General features: G+C 36.2%; 1 protein-coding gene across 2 annotated transcripts in view; it reads left to right on the top strand.

Annotated features, from left to right (window-relative positions):
• SESN1 (sestrin 1) overlaps nt 1-18,706 on the top strand; it is a 117,339-nt gene that overhangs the window by 76,466 nt on the left and 22,167 nt on the right. The window contains exon 1 of one of the 2 annotated variants that reach the window (XM_077780071.1): nt 18,525-18,706. The exons of the other annotated variant lie outside the window; for it this stretch is intronic. Within the exon in view, the coding sequence (XP_077636197.1) occupies nt 18,630-18,706 (77 nt within the window). The 5' untranslated portion in view covers nt 18,525-18,629. Of the gene's footprint in view, nt 1-18,524 lie in introns of those variants that run through there. 2 annotated transcript variants of the gene reach the window in all.

The following is an 18,706-nucleotide window of genomic DNA, read 5'->3' as shown; positions in this document are numbered from 1 at the left end:
CTGAGTCTTCTGTCATCAACTCGATTGTAAGCTCCCTGAGGGCTGGCTCTGAAGCTACATTTCATTTCATTTCACTTTTAATAACATTAGTCAATTACATATGGAGTGATAAATGAGGAGGTACACTATGCTGAAATCAATAGTATCTTCACGCAAAAGATTACAGAATTGCATTCAAATGATAGTGTAGGATAGTTGGAGCAAATAGAATACATTTTAGGGTTCTCCTCACAATTTTAACACTCCTCTGAGAACTGACAATTTATAAAATGGCATGATTTACTACATGTTTTGTTCTTGTTTTACAACCAATGAATGTAAATTCGAAAGTATGCTAGATGAATGTGAAACTTTAATAACACATATGTATATACTTTCTGAATTTGAAAATTAAAGAAGTTTAAAAAATAGTAAACTAAAAACAGTGGCTTTGGTAAAAATTAAATATTTAAACAACATCTCTTCCGTTTCATTTTCAATTATATCAGTGTCATGGGAAAAGGCAGTTTTTAAAAGCATGCCTAAAGGAGCATCTGCCTTCCATGGCCAGACACTGGTTATACTTCAACCGGAAGGTTCCAGAACTGTATACCTATCTCCCCTTTCTGTAAATCTTCATCAGGCGTCTCCATGGAAACAATCTAATTTTAAAATGTCTAGCAGAAACCTCATGAGAGCCCCTTCCTCAGCTGTCAGAACTGTGAACAAGAAACCTTTTCCCTCTGCTGGTCTCAGCCCCAAGTTGTCCCAAAGTTCCAGCAGTGCCTCCTGAGTCTTGAGCAACATGTCCTCACTCTAGACAATGCACTAAAGTTGTGTAACTGCATTTGTAACTGTTGAGAGATGGAAAGGAAAGGACACCCGACCTGAAGTCACAGACTTGCTTTTGACCCATAGCTCTGCCACTTTTCATTTGCATGACAGGTTTCTTCTTGGGTAACACAAGGAATAATGAGGTCCCACAGGCTGTTGTGAGAAATAGCACAAGCTACTCTATGTGAAATGGGTGGACTCTAAAACTCTATACATGTTTTACTTTTTGTTCCATAGTTTGTATGTAGAGTCACATTCATTATATAACATGGGATTTTATGGTTCTTTCCAAGACCTTTGGATCTTGAGAATTTTAGACATATATTTTTCCTCTGTGACTTACTGCTTTCTAATCCAGGTCCTGGTTATTTTTATTCTTTCTTTCACTTATTCTTACCTACCCTATCTTCAAACTAATGGATGAAATAATTTTAGGCAACTAAGAAAAGAATTACTTTGAGACATGAAAAAAAGTTCAGTTGTCTCATCTATTAAAACACTAAAAAAATCTCCCACTGTCTTTTCTCCCATTGTACTCTGCTTGCATAAGAACACATTACTAGCAGTCTGTATCTTTATATAAATACTCTGGACATAGAGCACTGTTCTTGCCTCTGTGGACATTTCATAGTCCTTGTTTCTCCAGAACCCATTTTTCTTATTCTCCATTTTCATTCCTCTCACTAGACCAGATTCTCTATTCAGGGGGGCCCTAGCAATGGCTTCTTATCAGGTACTAAAGCTTAGATTCTGCGAGTTCCAGACCTAGGGATCTTGCTCATGCTAATGCAGGACCAAAGAATGGAGAATCAGAGGAAGCAGACATGTGAGTCTAAGTCCCAAGTGTTAGGCCAAGTTAAAAGGCCATTTTATTAATATTTACCTGCCACTTTTGCTGGGGTGGCGTGAGATGGGAGGGATGGCATGGGGGGAGCACGGGTCGAACATTCTGAGGGTAATTACCTTAATGTCTAAGAACTTTTGTTATGTGTCAGTCTTTGACTACATCTAAGTATCTTACCTTTAGTCATCAGTGGCTAAGAAAAAGTCTTTCTAGGACACACAGCTCTATTATTCTTAGAAATTATAGCTCTCCAAAAGTCCTTGTAGAACTTAGGACCTTTCTTGCTACTTTAGTTCCCCCATTTACTGCTTTCAGTAAATTATTGCAGATGTTCTGTAGTAAACAATTTTCTTAAGCAGAGAGGATAGAAAAGTATCCTGAAATCATAATCTTCATACACTAAATCTCTGGTTCAAAGAAAGCATGAAACAGTAAGAATTTTGCACTATTACATGAACAATTTAGAATCTAAATCTACATGAGATAGTTAATGTATATTTTTCGAAGTAATCTTCAAACTCAGCTCAAAGATACCTTTTCTTTTTAAAAAAAATGTTTGTTTATTTTGAGAAAAAGTATGAGCAGGGGAGGGGCAGAGAGAGAGGGGGACAGAGGATCCAAGGCCGGCTCCTTACCAACAACTGTGAGCCTGATCCGCAGCCCAAACTCACCACCCATGAGAACATGACCTGAGCTGAAGTCGGATGCCCTATCAACCGAACCACCCAGGCATCCCCAAAGATACCTTCTCTAATGTCACCAATATGTACCATTGTGCAATTCCAGTACTATTTTTCATTTCTTCAACTCCAGATCTTTAGGAATGTTATTTTTTGATACAAATAGCCATGGTTCAGAGGACTTTTTAAAAGGATCTCATTGTCCAACACGCTGTTTCCATGGACTGTTCCTTTTTCTGTGCGAGGTCTTCAGACTGGGAGAATCATTTTAAGTAGTGGATTTTCTGTTTCTGTGGTATGTGCTGCTCAGTTTTCCATGTGGCATCAATTAATACTGCTTTTAAGAAATGCCTTTTTATGACCTAAGGATACTATAAGTAAAACTATGTTGTTTAACCCTCTTTTACTCCAATATTTGCCTGCTCGAATCTCTATGATCTTCAAAAGACATCATTAGGAAAATGAAATGACAAGCCATAGACTGGAAGAAAATATTCGCAACTACATATACTAAACAATTTGTATTCAAAATGTATAAAAAATACTTCCAACTCAGTAACAAGAAGACAACAATCCAATTTTTAAAAATAGACAAATGAGGGGCACCTGGATGCCTCAGGCAGTCAAGCATCACACTTTCGCTTGGGTCATGATCTTGCAGTCCGTGAGTTCAAGCCCCACATCAGGCTGTGTGCTGATGGCTCAGAGCCTGGAACCTGATTCGGATTCTGTGTCTCCCTCTTTCTGCCTCTCCCCCACTTGTGTTCTCTCTGTCTCTCAAAACTAAATAAACATTAAAAAAAAAAAATTTAATGGACAAATGATTTAAACTGATGCTTCATTAAAAAAGGTATATAAATGACTAATAAGCACATTGAAAGGTGATCACTATTAATAGTTATCCAAAATGGGCAAGTAAAGTCCACAGTGAGATATTACTACACAAAGGCTTCTTAACCTCAGCACATAAAGTTTGGGCCAGATAATTTTCTGTTGTGAGGGGCTGCCCTATGTGCTGTAGGATATTTGGTAGCATCCCTGGCCTCTACTAGCTTAATGCCAGTGGCAAACCGCTCACCTACCAGTTGTGAAAATGAAAATGTAAACCGATGTCAAATATTTCCTAGAGGGCCAAATCATCCCCAGGTAAAATTCGCCACACTATACCACTAGATTGCCTAAAATAATATTTATCATGCAAAGTGTTGTTAAAGGTGTATAGCCACTGGAACTCTCATACGGCTGGTAGTAATATAAAAATGGTACAACCACCATGGAAAACACTTTGGCATTTGCTTGAAAAGTTAAACCTATGCCTAGTATAGGAACCAGCCATTTCACTCCAAGTCAAGAGAAATGCATATGTTCACATAAAGCTGTTCAGAATCCTTAGAGAATGTACTGTTCTACATAGGTAAGAATTTTACCCATGGAATGAAAATCTTAAGTACAAGGAACCTTTCTTTGTTGACTATGTAATAATTTTTCACACTTCCTTCTAGGATCATTTTGCTTTTTCCTGAAATGAAGCTCCTCCAGTAATTTTTATTGGTGGTAAACGTGTGCTTTATCTCTTAAAATGTGTTTCTTGCATTTGCCTTCTCATATGTTAATAGAATTCAAGAGTGGCCATTTTTTCTCTCAGTGCTTTGAAGCTACTATTCCATTCTCTTCTGACTTCCATTGTTAAAAACTAGTCCATTTACTATCCTTGTGTAGATAATCTGGCTTTTCTCTTGGATAACTTTTAAGATCTTCCCTTTTTCTTGGAATTTTTCAGTTTTGCTATATGTCAAGATATGAATTTCCTTTCTTTTATTCTGCATGGGATTCATTGTGCTTCCTGAAAAAAATGAGGATTGGTATCTTTAATCAGTTCTGGAAAATTCTCAACCATGACCTCTTAGAATATTGCTTTTCTCCTTCCAAATATATGTATACAGTATATCATTACTACATATATACTATGTCATTATATGTATACATTACACCTTCTATTTCATTCTCCATGTATTTTTCTATTTTTGGTCTCTTTGCATTGTATGCTACATTCTGACTTATTTCTTCAGATTTACTTTCCAGCTTACTAAAAACTTCCTCTTTAGCTATGCTTAAATATGCTGTTTATCAATTGAGTTTTAAGTTTTAATAATTATAAAATCTGTATTCAATTCATTTTAAAATCTGCTTATTTTTTGATGATTTCTTGTTCCTCACCCATATTTTCCATTTCCTTTAAAAAAATAAAAGACATATTAAACTGGTATTCTGTATCTGTAATTCTAACACCTCAAATCTTACAGGTCTGAGTTAAGTGATTATTGTTTCTTCTGACCCTCACTAATCGTGCCTTTTTCACGGTATATTTTATTACTGTAAGCTTTTATTCATTAGAATTTTATCTCTTTGGATGATCCATATTTCTGACTGGAGCCTGTAAACATAACCAATGCACTTTAACTGAATCTTTGCATTAGTTTTTGTTTAAGGCCAGAGGGGTAATAGTATGTTAAAGCCCCAACTTCTCATGTGCGAACTACTGTGTGTTTATGAATTTTCAGGGGAGATTTCATCCCACCAAGAACAAAACTTGAAACAGCAAATTTTCTATCTCCTTTTGTCGATGGGATATTTTTCCTATTTCATGTGTTCATTGGTACTATAACCTCTTGGGGGTTGGCTTTATAATTGAGTCTCTGGTTTACCCCCCAATTTCCCAAGTCCTAGGTTTTGTCTTCTCTTCCCATGCTGTTGCTCTAGGTTACTGGGGAACCATAACTACCAGCCCCAGTAATTGTTACCTCTCTGGGTTTCTCCTATCGGTCATTTTTTTTACTTCTGAGGATTTCTGTTACTTTGCCAGCTCAGCCATTTTATTTCTTACAGAAATGTTTGTAGGTGTTTGTCCAACATTTCTTATAGAAATACTTGTAGGTGTTTTGTCCAACATGAGTAAGAGTAACTATTATGGAGGTTAGTTATTACCCTAATCTGTCGGAGAGTGGTGCTGTCAGAGCTCCTTCAGGCTTAGGACTAAGAATCCTTATAATAAATGGCCTCCTACATTGTGCTGTCCAAGTTCTTAGTTCTGCTTTTCAGAATATTTCTGACTCTTTCCTTGTGATTAAATGGTTGACCATCATACTTTCTCTGCTGTCAATTTAAACAGTAGTCCCTACTCCCTTCTAAATTACTGTGGACTTAGAAGCTAGATAAACAAGCTTGTTGTCATTTTGCACAAAATAAAAGTTCATTGTCTTTAAGAAAGATGGGCCAAAGGTTTTTCTCTGAGTTATAGTACATACTCTTTGATAGATAAACTCTGTGGCATCTATTTTATGTCCTTTTTTTGCTTGTTCTAGATTCTGTTCTTAAGATTACCCTCCCCCAATCATATTTAGCCACTAGGAAAAAAACTGCAGTATTTTCTTATGCCTTAAGTTGATTAAAGTGACTATTTTTTATTTGGAAAAGTCTTTTTTAAGTTTTTATTTAAATTCCAGTTAGTCAACCATATGTTTTCACTTATGGGTGGATTAGGAGAAAATTAACAGAGGACCATGGGGGAGGAGAAGGGAAAAAATAGTTGGGGAGGGGAAGGGAGGCAAACCATGAAAGACTCTTGAATGCTGAGAACAAACTGAAGGCTGATGGGGGTGGGGATGAGGGGAAGAGGGTGATGGGCATGGAGGAGGGCACTTCTTGGGATGAGCTCTGGGGTATTATATGGAAACCAACTTGACAATAAACTATGAAAGAAAAATAAATAAATTCCAGTTAGTCAATAAAGTGACTTTAATACTGATTATGGGCCACTTTGTCTTCATTTATGTTTTCATTTTTTCCTTTTACGTAAAATGTTATATTTCACTTATGCTAAAAGATAATTTTACTCATTTAACTATTTTGATGATGTTTTAGTTAGACTCAAGTCTACAGCTTACTCTTTGGTGTCATTTGTACAAATCTTATAATGAGAATGTGTTTTTAAATACTTGTGTGCTAATAGGTATAATTTCAAAGCAAGATTAACATACTTCCACTCCCCAGATCTTTGCATCTAGAACAGAATGTACTCTCAACATAGCCCAAAAGGGGCATATAAATACTCTAAGGTTATACTTTAAAACTGTAAACACAACATAGGTACATCCAGAAATAGTTAATTATAAACTATACCTAAAACATAGTGCATGGTGTTTTGTAGATTAAGAGACAGTGTGGTAAACTGTCAAGTGGTAGAAGACATTCCTCATTTAGCTTTACAAAATTGTGTAAGGGTTCAGAGGGGACTGGAAGTAGGTAAGTGGAATAAAGGAAACTGGGATCTGATTTAATAAGGCAGTGGCCAGGGTGAAGGGAGAAGGGATATTGAGGGATGTTAGGAAGCATTTCCTATTTTGGCAGTAGGCTCAGTGAGGAGCCAGTTCAGATTTCCTGGAGAGGAATGACATTCTAAAGTTTCAGGGGGTGAAATTCTAAATTTCAGGGGGTGAAATTTCAGGGGGTGACATTCTAAAGTTCAGGTCCACAGAGGGTGGGGTGAACAGTCAGTTATAGAGAAGAGATTACAGGTAAGATAGGAAGGGATTAAGAGAAAAAAGTTTATGGCCCTTTGGCCTCTTTCCTGATAGATACATAATCACTGGAATATTAACAGTGGGAAAAGAACTAAAAACATTATTAGGCAGCATCATGGTATAGTAGAAAGAATATGCCTTTGGAGTCAAGTTGAGCTCTAATCTTTACTTAAGCCGCTTGCTTGCTGTGTGACCTTAGGTTAGATACTTAACCTCTCTCTGTTTCTCATTTCTAAAATGAAAAGAGTGTCTACCTAAAGGGTTATTATGAGGGTTGAATGAGTTAAAATGAGTTAAATATTAGATGAGTTAAAACATATGTAAAATGTTTTAGAAGAGTACCTGATACATACTAACAACAGTATGTGTTAGCTATTCTGTTAATATTATCAACTCTGAAACTATGAAATATAGCATCTGTCTGCTTCCAGAGTCAAATCTGAAACTAAAAACCTGAGTTTTTGGTTTTAAAGCTCCTCATCAGTTGGCACACAATTACCTAACTGCTACAATAACAGATGTTCACCATAACACACAATCCTGCCTTCCAAGCCTTTTGTACTTCTTTGCATTTGTAGTTTAAGGCATTCTTCAGTCCAGGTGCCCCTTTAGAAGCAAAAAGACTATAGTGGGTGGATCACTATAAGAAATTACAAAAAGAGGAGGGAGGAAAAAGGAAGATGTGGATATTGTTCTCAAAGGCCAACTGAGGGGAAGTGGAAATACTTGTCTAATAATAGATGCTTAATTAATATTGGTTGAATGAATGTTGAATAAATTGGTCCACTATATCCATACATATAGAGGTTCATGAATTTAACAAAAAGATACACAACCAGTCTCTGGTGTATAGAAATATGAGTGTTAAGTAATTGATGAAACTTTCAGTAAGATTTGGGTGGATACTGTTCAAAAATATTAAGACTTAAGAGCTCAAGGAAAATATGAGCTTGGTGTAAAGTTTGTCTTTCCCAAATAATGTATTGAAAATACATTTTTCTTTCTTTCCCTTTTTTTTTGCAGAAGGCATCTTTATTTTTTTCTTCCAAATTTTTATGTAAACTCTAGTTAACATAGAGCATAATATTGGTTTCAGTAGAATTTAGTGATTCATCACTTACATATAACAACACCCAGTGCTCATTATAACAAGTGCCCTCCTTAATACATCCCCAACCCATGAAACTTCCTTTTTCTTGATTCAATATAGCTTTGTTATCTGTGACAATTGAGGAGAGAGGAACAGAATAAAGTGAGGATATGGNGTTTGGGGTTTTTTTTAATTTTTTTAATGTTTTATTTATTTCTGAGAGAGAGAGAGACAGCATGAGCATGAGATCTCACAAACCGTGAGATCATGACCTGAGCTGAAGTCGGACACTTAACCGACTGAGCCACCCAGGTGCCTGTCATACATACATTTTGGAGAGCATCTTACAGTATTAGTAGCAAACCTCCTATGTTTTATAGTACAGGAAACGATAGGACAAGTCAAGCTGATTTACTTAAAATAATTATTTTTTAGGGCACTAAAACCAGCAAATGGTTTAAGCAGCACTTGACGAAAAACAAAAAGTGTTTTTTGAAGATTTTTACAGAAAATACTGGTAACTGCTTTGGAATATAGAGTTAGCAAGCCAAAAGCAAAATGAAGAAAACTATCAAGTATCATTTCACAGTGTTTGTGTGTCTCTATTGCAAGTAACTCTCTCAATTTGAGCAAATAATGGAGGTCAGCACCAAACATTACAGTGATGAAATCTATAACTCTTTGAAAATCTCTTCTAAATCCTCAGAAAATTTTCTTCTCTCAGAGGAGAATATGTATTGAGTGCTAAAGAGGAAAAATTGCATAGAATAGCACTACGCCGTTTGTTCAGTTTCCTTGCTTGCTTTGAAGGTTATACTTATATGTGACTGTCATGCTCATATTTTTGGATTTGGACTATAGCATTTCATTGTTGGCTACCCCCCTTCCCCATGAATTTTGGAAATTGAGTAGCAGGGAATTTAAAAAGAGAAAAAAAATTTCTTAGGGATATTCCCACCCTTATCCTCTATCCACAAAAAAAGAAAGAAAATTTCCTAGAAAATTCTATATTTTATTATAATTACACTAATATTTTAAAGGTGACTTTAATGTATACAGTATCTGGCACATAAGAATAAAAACAAAATTATCACTATGTTACTAAAATCTATTTTTTTTAAAGATTTGGTGAAGAGATTTTAAATCTTTGTTACTTTTAACTCAGGACAGTATATCCTGTTTTACAACAGTGTTCTGTTCTGACGCTATATAATTTTTTTAAAAAACATTGAAGGTTGGACCTCATTGCTATCTGGAGTGGTTGAGTCCTGACCTGTTTGCTTTGTGGTTGGCTGAAAGCTGTTGCTAAGCTTGTTTTTTGTTCTTAGAAAAAGTTAAAAGTTGAGTGTGACCTATTTGAAATGCACCCTGCTTTTGACTCTGCTTTGCTCTTTTTCCTGGATCCACATACTTTTTTTTCTGATATCTTTTGAATTTAGATATTTTTCAAACCCACAAATTTGTAAATTTAATGTACATTATTTTAGGGTTCTAAGGTTTTAATTGTATATTTTTAATGTGCAAGTTAAAGTATTGTGGTTTAGTTTTTTAAATCTCATTGAATACTTGAAAGTTGAAGTTTCTGACATAAAAGTAAGTTCTAGTTGTAAAAAACACATGTATTATTTAAGAACCTGCCTATTACAAACAGAAAAGATTATTTGGATATCAGTAATATCTTCATTGTTAATAAAAACAATCTCAAAGTACTTCATTGTACTTTTACTTCATTGTACATTTCTTAGGTCAAATTTTTGTGATTTAGGATAAAAGCTATTATTCATCATGCTGGTATGTGTGTCACTGAAGGGTAAGATTGACTTTATTCATGTTTTCTGGAGAAGGGTTAGAAGGATTGATAATCCTTGCAGTTATAGACGAGATCCAGGACAGGCTAAATGTAAGTTCTATGGGAAGGCAAGTTTGGTTTGTAATTCAGTAGACTGTCATAAACCATTTTGATTCTAAGAGTCTTTTCTCTTTAAGGCTGTATTTAACATTGGTAGGAATGAGACTTTGAACTAAATCCCTCCTGCATTCTGCTGGAATCAGCAGAAATCCAGAGATCATTCTCTGAACCTTAAAGCCTGACCCAAGCCTTGGATGAATAAGGTAGGGAACTACAGACTAGCATGGATTCTCCAGATGTACTATGAGTTCTAGTGTGCCAATGAGGAGATATGGCGTATATATAAGGCAGTGGTATCAATATGTGTTACTAATTTTTTTTTGTCAGCATAGTCTTTAGTCAAACAATATTACCAGAATTCTGACATATGTAGTATCTAAAATTGGCCTTTTATTAATGATGTCTTTAAGTTCAAATAAAGTTAAATTATTAAGTCAGAACAGTGAGGCTATTTTATGTTTTAAACAAATTTGAAATTAAGGGTTAGGGATTATGGCTGCAGTATTATTTATGTACGTTCTTTCTTTTAATGTTTATTTTTGATAGAGAGCGTGAGTGGGGGAGGTGCGGGGGAGGGGGGGACGGAAGATCTGAAGCTGACTCTACACTGACAGCAGCCAGCCTGATGTGGGGCTTGAAACCACAAACTGTGTGATCATGACCTGAGCTGAGGTCAGATGCTCAAACAACTGAGCCACCCAGGCGCCCCTCTGTAGTTTCCGGTATGCATAATATCCAGGAAATCTGGATTCACACAGCAAAGCACCCTCGCTATACTCTCAGTGTAGCAGTCCACTCACTGCTAGTTTTACTCCAGCAAATGCAGAGAGGCATGAATTTTTTTTAAAGGCTGGAATACACTAACTATACCCTTCCTTATCCTGACACATTTACAAAAATGTTCAAACATATGCCCACAGAGATGGTGAAGGAAGCTTTATGTAGTCCAGGAACTGAATTATTAGTTAATTATTAGGCAACAAATTACTGTTATGGCAATTTCCAATGCATTTAATGTTGATTTGCATTTGCAGTTTGCCTTGAAAAAGAAAGTCCAAATCTAATATTTTATAATAACTCTAAAGAACTTGTAAGGAACGGATCCTAAGAAATACAATTTGAAAACCACTGATAATGTAACAAAAGAAGCCTGGTGTAGGAGGCGGCCAGATTCTAGTTAGTTTAAAGCATGTAGTAACTCTTGATAAAATCAGAAATTACGTTAACAGCAGAACTTTAGAGCTGAAATAAAGTTTGAGAGAATATGAAGTTCACCTGCCCTTCATTTTAAATTTGAGGGGGCTAAAACTGGAAGGGCTGTTAAGAGATTTACAAACTGGGTTTCTGTTTTTTGTTAGTCTGTTTCAGGATTGGGCAGTAAACTAGATGACTCCCCATTTAATGTTCCTCAACAGAGTACCAAGCTATCTGCCAATCTGTGTGACTTATGTGAGAGGTGTAAGTCTAGATAAAATAGACACCCAAACTTGAGATATTTCTGCTTGTTCATAGGATTTAAGAAATTAAATGCAAATAATTTGGAACTTAGTAAATATCTATAAATAATTATTGAATGCTAAGTGCTTACTTAATATTAAGATTTCTGTCAATTGCCAAAATAATAGCATTGACTCCCATACATAAACCTATGCCAAAATGTATTTTTTAAATTAGAGTTATAACATAATAAGAAAGAATACCTTCTCCAATTTGTAATAGCTGAATAAAATCCTATGTTAGTATTTCTCAATCGTTTGCCAAAACTTAGAAAACCATAGTTTTGTTATTACAAATGATCTTGAATTCTGTTCAAATTTAAGTTCATGTAAAAACAATTTTAAAGTGGCATTATCTCTCTCTGTCTTTCTAATATTTTTAGCTACACAGAAAGTTAATAGTGATAAGTAAAAATAAACATCTCTGTTGAACTACATTGGCCTGAACATATACGTACTCTATGTACAAAAGGGGAAATGGCCCAGGGATGCAGTGAGGATTTTGGAAGGCAGAGGAACAGATGGGAAAGTTTGGTGAATGGTGTTTTATTTCTAAGATGCTTAATAACATGCAAGTATTCTCTAGGTGTGGCCTTGTACTTTGTGACCAGGTTCTACAATTTGATACCCTCATGGGAAACTAGAGATCTCAGAAGGAGGCAAAGAAAGAAGGTAATTTAACAGATTAAAGGACCCACAACTAAAGATTATTACAGAGATGGGGGGCCTGGGTGGCTCAGTTAAGCATCCACCTTCAGCTCATGATCCTGCAATCCATGAGTTCGAGCCCCACGTCTGATTCTGTGCTGACAGCTCAGAGCCTAGAGACTGCTTAGAATTCTGTGCCCTACCCCCTCTCTGCCCCTCCCCTGGCTCATGCTCTATCTTGCTCTCTCAAAAATAAATAAATGTTAAAAATAAAGATTATTATGGAGGAACTGAGTGGGGGTCTTTGAGTTCTATAAGAAAAGCACATATTGTAGATCTCTATTCACTACATGGTAGGAATCACGGGGTGGGGTGGGCAGAGATAGGGAGGTCAGGAGAGTTGTTACAAATTAAAAAAACCTGATTAAAAGATTTTAGCGACACCTTGCTGGCTGCAGTCAGGTGAGCATGACTCTTGATCTCTTGGGGTCCTAAGTTTGAGCCCTATGTTGGATGTAGAGACTACTAAAAAAAAAAAAAAAAGGAAGAAGAATTTTTTAAAAATTATAGGTTACATACTAAAACCAGTTCTTGCCTTGTGCCCACAAACAGAAGTACTTTGAGAATTTTAAAAAAATACATGTCTTCATATATGTTTTTAGGTAGAGTTGAAATCCAGCTTCTCAAAAAACATTTTAAAAATTATACAATACAGTAGGATATGTGCCTAGTCTGAGAAATATTTTCTACTTGAATATGTCATATATTTAGTATCTTGGGTTACCTTTTTTTGGAGTCTGTTTCACTTCCTTTTTCTCCTTCTTTAAAACTTACAGTAGTAGCTTCGATGTACATATGGGATAAAGTCCAAACTCTCAATTTCCCACCACACCTGAACCTCAGCCTATTCCAAATTATACTGATTCCTTCTTATTTAACTCAATAATAATGCTAAAAACTAATACACCTGTAAAAAATTGTAGCATTTTTGAATGAGTTCTCCCATTTAATTTTGAGATCTCAATAGACTCTTTCCTGTCATTTCACCATAGGCCTAAAGATGTTTAAAGCCAAACTTGGTTACAGAATGTTCATGAATCTTGTCAAACAGTGGTACGTATTCAGACAGTATCTGACTTGTAAATACCTGCCTGACTTAACAAATGAACCATATATACCATTGCCCAAACCTATATAGCTAGCTTAGCAGTGCAAGCAAAGAAAAATCAAAGAAGCTGGGGAATATCTATGGATTCTCAAGGAGAAGATGGGGAAAAACTATGAAAAACAGAAGTTTCTTTAGCTTGAACCCAGGGACAAGCTGATTTCCAAGCACAGCCTGCCTGCCTGGATAATGGACCTGAAACCTCCAAAAATGTTTGTCTAGATGGCCCAAATCTTTCATAAAGTTAAATTCATTATTGAGGTAAGCTTTTTTTTTTTAATAGAAATATCTCTGGAGCTCATTCATTACATACTTATTGAGGGTCTACCATGGTAGGCACTTGGGCATTGGAAATACAGCAGTGAGCAAAAAAGACAAACACTCTGATTTTACAGAGCTTATATTCTGTTGAGTCAAACTAAATCAATTACTATGAGATACCAGTACCTCATACAATGAATAGTATGAATTCGTTTAAGAAGCTTGCTTTCTTCCTAGCACTTAACCACTTATTCTAAGAGGAATAAGGTTGGTAGGAGGACCTTTTAGTAGACTTAGGTGGAGACTTAGGTGGATTCAGGCGAGTTCTATAGTGAAGGACCTCTAGGTAACAAGAGGTCACCAAAGGCCTGGGAAAAGACACTAGGAGGAATGATAGGGATAGTGAAATAGAGGAGATAAGCTCTCAAAGACTAAGATCACTCATTCCATGATTTTTTTTAAAGCCAGATCTCATCCTGAGTATAAGGGAGACAAATTTTTCCTTCTTCATTCCCTCTTTTCTTCTCCTCAGAATCAAGAACTGAGACTAATACTGGGACTAGAATATTTTATGCGAAGCAAAATCAGTCAGAGAAAGACAAATATATGATTTCACTCATATGTGGAATTTAAGATATGAAACAGATGAACATAGGGGAAGGGAAGCAAAAATAAAATAAAAACAGGGAGAGGAACAAACCATAAGAGACTCTTAAATACAGAGAACAAACTGAAGAGCTGTGAGTGAGGGCATGGGCTAAATGGGCAATGGGTATTAAGGAAGATACTTATTGGGATGAGCACTGAGTGTTATATGTAGGGGATGAATCACTGGATTCTACTTCTAAAATCATTTTTGCACTATATGCTTAACTAGCTTGGATGTAAATTTAAGAAAAAATTTTAACTTCTTTTAAATAAATAAAATAAGAATGGCAAGAGTTTAAGAAAACTGAGACTAATACATAGTTACCAAAACTTGCAAATTATTCATTAAAAGAAGCAACCCAGCTTCGGCTGCTTTGGATTTGGGTAGACCTGGGATCTAATCCTTAAAGGCAATTTACTATTTTTGTGATCTTAGATGTGTTACCATGCTTTTATAAGTTCCTGTTTTATAAATTAGAAAATAGGAATAATTATCTGCCTCATACATGTCAATTGCTTTAGTGTCTAATGGGTAGGAGTTAGTTAAGTTACTGGTCTTATTAACCTGGAAAACCTGACCACAATTTAATATGCTTCTTCTTTGGGGAAAGTGCTTTTCTAATTTAAAACTATTGACATTGTTTGGAATACTGCTTATTTACAAACGCGGATGATGGCCTATGTTTCTAAAACCCTATTAGAGATTTAAAATTGTGCATTTCTCAAAGAAGAAACCCTAAAGGAGAGAATAAGGCAAAGGTCTGTCAACATTCGTGTTCCTTTATAAGTGATAAAATTCTAAAAATTAAATTGAAGAAGTGAGAAAAGTAGAGGACAAATAAGAGAACAATGTAAAATTAAAGTTCAGTGCTAAAAGGATCTCAGTGTACTCAAAACATGTTGAAAGGAAAAAAGTGCTTAGCAGACAAGCTATATATATAAAAACAGGAAGATATGAGCTGGAGGAGAAAAATCTTGATAAAATTAGTAAGCAGAAGTAGTCTTATAAACCAGCATTCATTCTAAATAAAATGTTTTAAATGACAATAGGACATTTTTCAAGAATGCTTTAAGCCCACTCTTAAAAGAGTTCTTTGGCTTAATCACTGAAATCACTGTTATGTGTGTTTTCTAACCAATTACTAAATATAATTACTTTCTAATAAATAGATCTACAAATCTGTGTAGTTTAATATAATTCCTTTGGTTAATGGGAAAATTCAAGCTTTAATATGTGGTCCATGAAAGTGTGATTATGCCTTTTGGCCTGATAAGTATTCATTCTACTAAAACATATCTCTTATTTTCCATGAATTAACTACATTTTTAAAAGTCTAATGGATGTAGGAAAGCCACTTAGGATAGCAGCTAATTTGAGATTTGTTTCCTCAATTTCAAAAATAAGAGTATGAGGCATGATTTCCTTTCTCAAGAAATATATTATGTTGGAGAAACAAAATCTACCTTCATCCTACACTTGGCTTCATTCCCATTGTTCTTCAGACCACCCTATTGCCTTGCCAAAATTGCCTCAACAGCCTTCCTAACCCGTCTTTCTGCCTCTAATTTTGCCCCTTCCAATATAATTTTCTAAACTTAGCTGAAATGCAAGTCTGATGTTTTTCTACTGTTTAAAACTTTCAAGAACTCCACAGTACTCTTAACAATGAAATTTACATTCTTTAATTAAGCTTGAACAAGGTCCCTCCTTACTGTTGATCTTTTACTTGAACTCTGTCACTGTCTTCTTCCAGACTCAATAAACTTCCTTTATTCAGCTTCTCTATTTGGACCATTCTCTCTCTACCCAGCCTCTGAGCCTTTGCACATACTGGTTACTTTGCTTAGAACTCTGTCTCAATTCTCCCAAGCCCCTTCTCCTGACTCCCCCGACCCTCAATTTTCTGGTCAGAGCCTCTCCACTAATCCTCTAAACCCCAGCTCAGATGTTCTTCCTTCAGAAAGCTTGTCTTAAACCACAGCTTCAAGTCCAGACTCTCCAATACATCATAGTTCTCAGCTCAGATAAAGTCATTTAACACCACTCTGCTTTTAGATAGGTGTATCAGCTTATTCTTGAGAAAATTAGAGTTGAGACCATTACTACTAATGACAAATGCAAAAACCTCACTTTGATACAACTGAGTAAGTCTACCAAAACATTTTTAGAGGAAAGGAAATATTTCAGAATTACTATTACTTCTTGGATTAAATATTAGGATTCTTCCTAGAAATCATGTTGAAATGTTTAAGTAGCGGACTTTATAAAGTAACTGTCAGCCTATAATGATAACCTGTAGTAAATATCAAAAGTTTAGTCCTTTCCAATTACTGTTCTGTGCTCAGGATTTCATTTTTTTAGCAGATGTTTATTGCATGCCTGTGACATGCCAAACACTGGGGGTTCATTAGGAGAAGCACCTTCAGGACATCTGGCCTACTCAAGAAGTGAAATCTATACAGTGATATTGCAGGTTAATACATTGGTTGGAATTCTTGGTTACTACAGATCTATTTGGAGGCAACCCTTTTATGTTGGAAAATAAAATGACTAATTCACCATAGTGCTCTATTGTAAAGAGCAGAAGTTAGTACTCTTCGAAGAAATTGTCAGTCTTTTTAGAAACCATAAAGGAATCTTGACATTTAATGGCTTAAAGGTCCTCAATAAACCACTGAATTAGAACATGAGTTAAAATTATCTTTCTTTTTATGTAAGGCAGCATCAAAGTACATAAACTGAATTTGTCTAGGGGAAAAACTCCTAATTGCAGCTTCCTATACAATTTCAGTGTATGCCTCTCGATAAATATCACACTCTAAGTATCAAATACTACTCTATATATACTTTGCAGTTTTGATTTGTATTTAATGATTTCAAACCATTTTTGAGTTATCTGAATGCATGCATTTCCCTTGCCTCTCATTAAAAAATAGAAAGGTAAGCATTCTCCGTTTTGCAAATGACAATTTTAATGTCACAAACAAGGTTATGCCCTACTAGACAACTCAACCCCATTGTTGTATTCCTTCCAGAAAATAAAAATCACAGCTCAACTCTTCTAGAAGCAGAGTCATCATTTTCACTTATTCCTCTCATTATCCAGCGTCATAGCGCAGAACCTCATATGTGAAGTCCATTTATCTTTCCAAGGTATTCATCTACCACCAGTTTATTTTAGAGGGTATGTCATATTGCTGCAAACTGGATGATTTACTGGGCTTATTTTTCCTGCTTGTTGGTTTGTGACTGAGTGGGCATTTGATTATCCTGTTTCCTTTCGTGGCTGTGCTCAGAAGAGAGCTTGGAAGCCTCTGTAGCCTTTTCTTTTAAGTTAATATTAATCCAAAATTGCTTTTCTTGACCAGTAAAAATATTTTGCGTGCTTTAGCAAATTTATAAAAACAGTGTATGAGAATATACAGTATTTATCGTATTTATCTGGAGAAGATAAAAAATAACCATTTTAACTTGCCTTTAAATTACATTTTAAAAGCTGTAAGAGTAACTTAGTCTTCCCTGAGACATTGTAACCTCCACTCCTAAGACTGAAACTTATTTGCATTTCGGAGTCCTGGATCTGTGTCTGTCAGTATTTATTGATTTAAATTCCTCTTTTTTCCTTCTGTCAGAATGTTCCAACTTTTTAAAAAATCTGGACATGTAAACTTTTGCAAACACAAGAGCAAACATGCAAAAAGAGATCTAATTTAGGAGGTGATTTTTAAAAGTTAATGAAGCCATGTAAGGAAATCGTGTTCACGCAGGACTTGAGAGATTTGCGATCCAGGTCCAACAGTGTCAATTATTTATGCTCCCTTTTAACCTATATTGTCTCAAGTTCCTCATCAGATTTCAGAGAAATTCTTTCTTTAGAACCCAGGGCACTTATGGGAGAATATTAGAAACGTTAAAGCCTTCTAGTTTACTTACGAAGAAAAAGGAAATTCAGAGATTGGCTACCAAGGCTTATTATCTGTGTGGGAGAGTGATATTTATAGTTTCTACATAGCTTACCAAAAATAATTTTATATTGAATATAGGCCATGATCCCATACTTGTTCCAGCATTCTGGGCCCATTCAGCGTTGTTTGCGCATTACTGGAAAGGCCCAGGGGGATTTCAACGGTTTATAAAATGTAAGGCGAACTTGGTTCTTCCAGGTGGTGTCGGTCCGCAGAGAGGTGGGTTGCGCTTCGGCACAAGGTAAATGAATCCGAGTGGGTAGGAAGGAGGGCAGGCTCTCGGTCGCTGATGCTGGGGACAGGAGCGCGTTCGCCTTTATTGACGCCTGAGGAGCTCGCGCCGCATCTCCCAGCCTTAGAGCAAGGCCACCGAGCCAGCTCTGGACGTGAGAATTAGCTCCTGGCAGGGAGCTCCGGCGNTCACCGCTGCCTGAGGCGCTGCAGCCCGGAGCCCGGCCGTCCGGTCAGCGCTCGCCTTTTCCGCGCCGCCGGGCTTCTTCTGCGCGTCCGCAGCGGTCCCCGCGCCGACATGCGCCTGGCCACCACCGCGAACCAGGCGTACACGGCCTCGCTGGCCGTCTCGGAGCTGCTGGGCTGCAAGCAGTG

The sequence above is a fragment of the Crocuta crocuta genome, unplaced genomic scaffold (genome assembly GCF_008692635.1).
Source record: "Crocuta crocuta isolate KB4526 unplaced genomic scaffold, BGI_CrCroc_1.0 scaffold147, whole genome shotgun sequence".
Lineage (NCBI taxonomy): Eukaryota > Metazoa > Chordata > Mammalia > Carnivora > Hyaenidae > Crocuta > Crocuta crocuta.
This window is presented reverse-complemented; position numbering and strand designations above follow the sequence as displayed.